The sequence below is a fragment of the Jaculus jaculus genome, chromosome 1 (assembly GCF_020740685.1).
Source record: "Jaculus jaculus isolate mJacJac1 chromosome 1, mJacJac1.mat.Y.cur, whole genome shotgun sequence".
Classification (NCBI taxonomy): Eukaryota; Metazoa; Chordata; class Mammalia; order Rodentia; family Dipodidae; genus Jaculus; species Jaculus jaculus.
The window spans coordinates 171,654,411-171,662,551 of NC_059102.1; the positions used below are offsets into that span (position 1 = coordinate 171,654,411).

Consider the following 8,141-nt stretch of genomic DNA (forward strand, 5'->3'; position numbering starts at 1 on the left):
CCATGAGGCTCATGGCTGCAGACCCTGAGCCTTACAGATTGCCAGTCATGTTAGGCTCTTGATATATACTGAGTTAACTAAATAATCAAGAAGAAATATAAAAAGGGAATTGGGGAACATATGCCTGGGATGATTTGAGACATTATTTTGTGCAGCCAGGTTTGGAAACCAATGGTCACAGTATAATATTAATGACTGATGGTGGTCTCTTCCTGTGTCTCCTGGCAGGCTTTGTAAGCAAGTTCCTTTAACCACTGAGCCTTTTCCCCACCCACCCCTTTATGTGGCTTATTGTTTTTTTTTTTCGAGGCAAGGTTTCACTGTAGCCCAGGCTAATCTGGAACTCACTCTGTAGCCCAGGCTGGCCTTGATTCATGAGATCCATCTACCTCAGCCTCCTGACTGTTAGATTTAGAAGTGTGCACCACCGTGCCTGGTTATACTTGTTTTGAGATGAGGTCTCTTGCTGCTGCAAAGAACGGTAAGACTTCAAATTGTCAGACTAGCTGGGTCACAAGCTTCTGATTCTCCTGGCTCACATCATCATGGGTGCAGTTGGGATCGCAGATGTCTCATGGCATCTGGTGTTACATGGGTGCTGGTTAGCTTTATTACCAATCCTGGACAAGATGCTGTACTGTTTTTTTTTTTCTTTTTTAAAAAACTCTTTTAATATGGGAACTTGGATTGCAGGGGGGGAAGAGGGAGAGAGACAGTGCGAGAGCACAAAGAGAGAGAATGAAAATGGGTATGCCAGGGCCTTCTGCCACTGCAAACGTCAGATGCATGTGCCACTTTGTGCATCTGGCTTCCCGTGGGTACTGGGGAATGGAACCTGTGCTGTCAAGCATTGTAAATAAGTGCCTTTAAATGCTGAGCCATCTCTCCAGTTTTCTCGTATTTGTAGTGAACTTTTAAACTTCAGTTTGAGATAATTATAGTCATAAGAAGTTGCATAAATAGTACAGAGAAGTTCCAGAGACCCTTCACTCAGCATCCACTAAATGTTAATGTCGTATCAGTACATACCGTATCACAGCCAGGGAAACTGACATGGGCAGTGTGTGTAATCCTATGACATCTCATGTGTGTTTTGTCACCACCAACACGACTGACATACAAAACCATCTCATCACCACAAAGGTCTACCTTGTGCTAGCTACATTTTCCTTTTTTCACCAACCCTAATTCCAGGCAACCACTAAGTCTCCTTTCCATTTCTGTCACTTTATCACTTTGAGCACGTTATTTAAATTATGCAGCCTTTCATAATACACAGTAAATATCCCACTTAGGAGGCAGAGAATTTCATATGAGAACCTCTCTTCTTTTTCCATAAAGTTTCTTTAAAAATATCTTGACTATATTATCCAAAGTAAAACCATCTGTACTGGGGGCTGGGGTATATATAGCTCAGTAGTAGACTACACACTCAGTATGCACAAGGCCCTGGGTTTAATCCCCAGCAGCCCCATCCAAAGTGTGACCAGTAGTATCATGCGGCATTATTCTTTCAAAGTTATTCAAAGTGTAAACAACCCAAATGTTCAACGGGAATATACAAATGAAAGGTAGTATACTCATACAATTAAACACTGAAAAGCAATAGAAAAGAATGACTGAAGCCAGGCATGGTGGGGCACACCTTTAATCCCAGCACTTGGGAGGCAGAGGTAGGAGGATCCCTGTGAGTTCGAGGCCACCCTGAGACTACATAGTGAATTCTGGGTCAGTCTGGGCCAGAGTGAGACTCTACCTCAAAAAACCAAAGGGGGGGAAAAAAAAAAAGACTGTAACCTGGGGGTATAGCTCAGTGGTTCAGTGCTTGCCCATACAAGGAGAAGCCCTGGGTTCTATCCGTAGCAACACAAAAATAAAATAAAATTTTAAAATTTGTTTTACAGGCTGGAGAGATGGCTCAGCGGTTAAGACTTGTCTACAAAGCTTAAGGACCAGAGTTTGATTCCCCAGACAGACGCACAAAGGAGATCATTTGCAATGGCTGAAGGCCCTGGCATGCCCATTCTCTCTCTCAAATAATTTTACACGCCTTATGTGTATATATATACACACACACACATATACATACATACATATGCATATATAAAGTCTCAGTCTTCAAAGACCTTGACAAAGATGAGTCTGTAGGGTAGTGACCGGGTCCCCACCGTGGGTCAGTGACTTATATGCAGTAACTGTGCAAACTTCCATGGCATACTGGTTTTCAAATTTGGCTGCGCATAGGAATCACCTGCATTCTTTTTTTAAAAAATTACTTATTTATGAGAAAGAGGCAGAGAACGAGTGACAGACAGACAGACAGTGAGCGCACCAGGGCCTTGAAGGGCTGCAAACTCCAGATACATGCGACTTACATGGGTCCTGTGGAATTGAACCTAGGTCCTTTGACTTTGCAGGGAAGCGCCTTAACTATCAAGCCATCTCCATAGCCCACCTTCAGAATTTTAAGCATTTACTGATGCCGGGGGTCCTACTCCCAGAGATTCTGATTTGTTAACAGGTAAGGCCTAGCTAGGTATTGAGCCTTCTAAAAGTGTTCCAGGTGGCCCGGGCGTGGTGGTGCACACCTCCAATCGCAGGCCTCGGGAGGCAGACGTAGGAGTACGGCTGTGAGTTCGAGGCCAGCCTGAGACTGCATAGTGAATTCCAGGTCAGCCTGGCTTAGCTAGAGCGAGACCCTACCTTGAAATATCCGCCCCCCCGCACACCACCGCCAAACCAAACCAAACCAAACCACAAAAAAAAAAAAAAAAACTAAGAGGCGACGTTTGAGGGCGTTCTTCCTTCTCCGGAGGCAGTGCTGGCCCACAAGGACTGCACAGCCGGCTCCCTTCCCAGATCCAAAACCTCAAGCGTCTCCATGACAACCCCGGGGCCGGACGTCAATCAGGAAGCGGCGCCGCGCGCCCCTCACGGCGCCCGCGCGCGCGACCACGGCCGGCTCCACGGCGGCCTGCGCTCCCCGTCCGTGGCGGCGACCCTCCAGGACCGCCTCGCTCGCGTCTCCTTCCGGGTCAAAGCGGAGGCGGGACTTCCCTCCCGGAAGCGGCCCGCGTGCTTCCGCTGTCGTCTTCCCCTGCGCCCGGCAACTTTTCAGCGTTGGGCGGCTTGAGGCGTCGGGGGAGCGGCGACCTGACCCGGGCTGCGGTGAGTGGGCCGTGGTCCCTGATCCCAAGGTGACCCTGATGTGGCATCGCGCAGGCCCGGGGTAGGCTCGAGTCCCAGGGCCCCCGCGGCTTCAGGCTCACATTTTGGAGCGTCCCGCCGCGGCCGTCCATCTTCTCTTGGACAAGAATGTTCTGGACAGCCGGGCGTGGTGGTGCACGCCTTTAATCCCAGCACTGGGGAGGCAGAGGTAGGAGAATTGCCTTGAGTTCGAGGCCACCCTGAGACTACAGAGTTAATTCCAGGTCAGCCTGGACCAGAGTGAGACCCTGCCTCGAAAAACAAACAAAAAAGAATGTAATCGAGAGACTGAGGCACCAGGGCTGTTTCCAGCCGCGCCCCGCCCCTCATGGCTTCCTGAGTGACCTTGTGCTGGGCCGTGTCCTCCTCAGGGCCTCCCTCCCACATCTGTACTAGGTCAGTGACCCCTGCTGGTCTGACCCCTGTGAGTCCACGTATCCTCCAGTCCCCGGGTACCAGGGAGAACCGGAGGGGTCGGTGCTCACGGTGACTCTGCTTTCAGGAAAGAGGTTCCTTCCGCGGTGCTGAGTCGAGATGGATCCACTCAGGGCCCAGCAGCTGGCTGCCGAGCTGGAGGTGGAGATGATGGCTGATATGTACAACAGGTAAAGAGAGCCACGCTGCCGTTCCTTAGTTACTTGGTCCCCCTTGACAGCGACAGAATGGAGGACTTCTGACAAGTGCTTTCCTCAGTATAGTGGATCCTGAGCCCCATGCCTGTCATGCTCACGCCTGGGCATGGAAGGCTAAATAAAGTAGGCCCGGTTTGCATTGCTGTTTAAATGCGGTGGAGCTGGCATGAAGGAGCATGGCAGATAGAGAAGCTACAGGCTGGGCTCCTTTTAGTTTCAGAGTTGAGCATTGCATTTTGACAAATCTCCTGTTTAATAATTAACGTTTCTTAAGCTTCTACTTTGTCAGGTACTCGCTGAGCATTTTATGTGCAGTATCTTTTTTTTTTTTTTTTTGAGGTAGTGTCTTAACTCTAGGCCAGGTGGATCTGAAACTCAGTGATCCTCCTACTCTGCCTGTTGAGTGCTGGGATTAAAGGCATGACACCACGCCGGGCTGTCTTTTTTTTTTTTTTTTTTTTAGTTTGAGACAGGCAGAGAATGAGTACACCAGGACCTCTAGCCACTGCAAATGAACACATGTACCACCGTGTGCAACTGGTGTACATAGGTACTAGGGAATCAAACCTGGGTCCTTGGGCTTTGCAGGCAAGTGTCTTAACCACTAAGCAATTTCTCCAGCCCCCCGCTTTTCTTTTTTATTAAATCTTCATAATACTGCAGTACGTTAGTACTAGTAATCCCATTTTAACATGAGAAAATGAGATGTCTTAAATACCTCAGGATCCTTAGCTTGTCAGTAGCAAGATCCGATCTTAAATCTTAGTCTGCCCCACAACTAGTACTTGTGCCCATCGGGCAAATTTGGAAACAAATCCTGCCATACCAGTCACCTGCTGAATATCTCTTTTGGTTTTTTGAGGAGGAGTCTCGCTCTAGCCCAGGCTGACCTGGAATTTACAATGCAGTCTCCGGGTGGCCTCAAACTCACAATGATCCTCCTACCTCTGCCTCCCGAGTGCTGGGATTAAAGGCATGGACTACCATGTCTAACATCTTTTTCAAAAATATATTTTAAGCCAGGTGTGGTGGCACACACCTTTAATCCCAGCACTCGGGAGGCAGAGGTAGGAGGATTGCCATGAATTCGAGGACACCCTGAGACTCCATAATGAATTCCAGGTCAGCTTGGGCTAGAGTGAGACCCTAGTTGAAAAACCAAAATATACATACATACACACACACATACATACATACATATATGTGCGTGTGTATATATATGTATTTTTTAAAAAATATTTTTATTTATTTATTTGTAAGCAGAAAGAGGAGAGAGAGAATGGGTGCATCAAGGCCTCTGGCCGAACTCCAGATGCATGCACCACTTTGTGCATCGGGCTTTACATGGGTACTAGGGAATCAAACTCCTTTGCAGGCAAGTGCCTTAGCTGTTGAGCCATCTCCCCAGCCCCATTTTTTTGTTTATTTATTTGAGAGCAATAGAGAGAGAATGGGCACGCCAGAGCCTCCAGCCACTGCATACGAACTCCGGACACATGCACCCCCTTTGTGCATCTGGCTAATGTGGGTCCTGGGGATTCGAGCCTTGAACCAGGGTCTTTAGGCTTCACAAGCAAGCGCTTAACTGCTAAGCCATCTCTCCAGCCCCATTTTAAAAAATATTTTTATTTATTTATTTGCAAGTAGAGAAAGAAAGAGAGACAGAGAATGGGCGTACCAGGTTCTCCAGCTGCTGCGAATGAACTCTAGGTGCTTGTGCCACTTTGTGCATGTGGCTTTACATGGGTACTGGGGAGGAATGGAACCTACGCTCTTAGGCTTCGCAGACAGTGCCTTAACTGCTGAGGCATTTCTCTATCCCCCTGCTGAATTTTTTTTTTAAATATTTATTTATTTGCATATAGAGAAAAAATGGGAATGGGCATGCCATGGCCTTGTGCCACCTCAAGCGAACTCCAGACACATGAGCCACTTTGTGCATCTGGCTTTACGTGGGTACTGGGGTATTGAACCCAGGCCTTCAGGCTTTGAGAACAAGTACCTTTAACCACTGAGCCACCCATCTCTCTAGGAGGAAGTGATTTCTTTTTTTTTCTATTTATTTATTTATTTTTATTAACAACTTCCATGATTATAAAAAATACCCCATGGTAATACCCTCCCTCCCCCCACTTTCCCCTTTGAAACTCCATTGTCCATCATAGCCGCTCCCCATCTCATTCAGTCTCTCTCTTTTGATGTCATGATCTTTTCCTCTTATGATGGTCTATGCAGGTAGTGTCAGGCACTGTGAGGCCATGGATATCCAGGCCATTTTGTGTCTGGAGGGAGCATTTGTATGGAGTCCTGCCCTTCCTTTGGCTCTTACATTCTTTCTGTCACCTCTTCCACATTACCCCTGCTGACTATTTTTAAAGGCAAGTTTCTTGTATTGTTTGATAGTTGATTACCTCATCTAAAAAATAGAAATTAGGGCTGGAGAGATGGCCTAGTGGTTAAGGCACTTGCATATGAAGCCAAAGGACCCATGTTCAATTCCCTGGACCCACATAAGCCAGATGGTCCAAGGTAGCGTTGAGTTTGTTTGCAGCAGCTGGAAGTCCTGGCATACCCATTCTCTCTCTCTCTCTCTCTCTTCCTCTCTCTCAAATAAATAAACTATTTTAAAAAAAACACTAAAAGAGGTCATCTACCTCATAAAGACAGTATTAATATTCAATATGAAGGCCTTTAGCATGAAGCCGAACAGGTAGGAAACAAATACCTGCCATTTTTATTAGCTCATTTGATTCATTGGCTTATCTTGGAGGCTGTAAATTTTAGAATGATTTCTAAATGCAGGCTGTTAAGTTAGCCTGGCTCTAATTAGCAAATTACTGAGCTTTTCTTTTTTAAAAAATTTTTTTGACCTTTTTGGCTTATTTTTGTTTATTTATTTATTTGAGAGCAACAGAGAGAAAGAGGCAGAGAGAGAGAGAGAGAGAGAGAATATGGGTGCGCCAGGGCCTCCAGCTACTGCAAATGAACTCCAGACGCGTGCGCCCCCTTGTGCATCTGGCTAACGTGGGTCCTGGAGAATCAAGCCTCGAACCCGGGTCCTTAGGCTTCACAGGCAAGTGCTTAACCGCTAAGCCATCTCTCCAGCCCATACTGAGCTTTTCTGTCCTCATTTCCTTACCTGTACATAGGGATGCTGATTGTGCCTCTTTGTAGGGTTATTGTGAGGATGGCATAACTGAGTCCACACCTAGCATGGTGCTGGCCATAGTATTTAATCCGTCATTGTTTACAGCCTCAAACAAGGTTCTTACTCAGGAACTTTCCAAGATGGTTGAATTGCAGACCGAAGATGTACCCAGCTTTTGTAGGGGAAGCAAAATCAGTATAGCAGGGCTAGAATGCGTTTTGGGTTCCTGGGATGCCACAGGATGCAGCTGATACAACCTTGTTTCTTCCTACCCCCAGGATGACCAGTGCCTGCCACCGGAAGTGTGTGCCTCCTCACTACAAGGAAGCAGAGCTCTCCAAAGGCGAGTCTGTGTGCCTGGACCGGTGTGTCTCCAAGTACTTGGACATCCATGAGCGCATGGGCAAAAAGCTGACAGAGTTGTCCATGCAGGATGAAGAGCTGATGAAGAGGGTTCAGCAAAGCTCTGGACCTGCATGAGGCCCAGGCACATGCATCTGGGGGCACTTGTCTAGTAAAGTGCTCCCTGCTGGGTGTCATATGAAGACGGCTGTACTTTGCTGCTCTCTGGAGCAGTTGTCAGAGTCCTGAGTAGGGCAGAGCTCTCTTGGCTAAAGAAGAGGTATTTGTCACGCTGGTCTGTGACCGTATGTGTGCATATGTATATATCTATTAAAACAAGTTTGTTGACATATACTGTGTGTGCTTACCATTTGGGAGTAAAGAGATCAGATACAGCTTCTAGTAGTGGAAGGTAGTGGAAGCCTAGTGCCGTGGGGCTTTTTGTTTGGTGGGCTAGTTGTCTCACTGCAGTCCAGTGGGGCCTCAAACTCAGGGTCCTCCTGCCTCAGCTTCCCAAGTACTGGGATTCCTGGAGTGTGCCACCATATCTAGTCCCAATAGTGTTTTAACACTACAGACTATTAAGACAGCTAGGTTGTACCTAGTGTCTGTTGGTTGCTGTGTGACCCTGAATATGGCACTTCTGTGCTCTAGCTCATCTGTAAAATAGTGTCAGAGCTATCGTGAAGATTACATGAGGTAACAGGAGTAAAGCATATTAAAGGGTTTTATTGAGTATAATATCGTGCACTAAGTAAATGTTTAAAAAACAACTTGATGTTAAATGGAGGCAAGCAGGCATTTCCACACAT

General features: G+C 47.0%; 1 protein-coding gene across 2 annotated transcripts; it reads left to right on the plus strand.

Moving 5' to 3' along the window:
• The first annotated feature begins 3,052 nt into the window (after positions 1–3,052).
• Positions 3,053–7,681, plus strand: Timm10 (translocase of inner mitochondrial membrane 10). Of its 2 annotated transcripts, none has more exons than XM_045138751.1 (3): positions 3,053–3,168; positions 3,710–3,812; positions 7,266–7,681. In XM_045138751.1, the coding sequence occupies exons 2-3, from the start codon at positions 3,742–3,744 to the stop codon at positions 7,465–7,467; spliced, it is 273 nt and encodes a 90-aa protein (XP_044994686.1). In that variant the 5' UTR covers positions 3,053–3,168; positions 3,710–3,741; the 3' UTR covers positions 7,468–7,681. The 2 variants fall into 2 exon arrangements, with proteins under 2 accessions (XP_044994686.1, XP_044994689.1); XM_045138754.1 differs by lacking the exon at positions 3,053–3,168 and adding an exon at positions 3,226–3,376.
• The last annotated feature ends 460 nt before the right edge of the window (positions 7,682–8,141 follow it).

Coding starts and splice junctions, on each gene's coding strand:
- Timm10 (XM_045138751.1), top strand. CDS start 3,742: ATGGATCCACTCAGGGCCCAGCAGCTGGCTGCCGAGCTGGAGGTGGAG. Junction 3,813..7,265: donor ATGGCTGATATGTACAACAG/GTAAAGAGAGCC, acceptor TCCTACCCCCAG/GATGACCAGTGCCTGCCACC.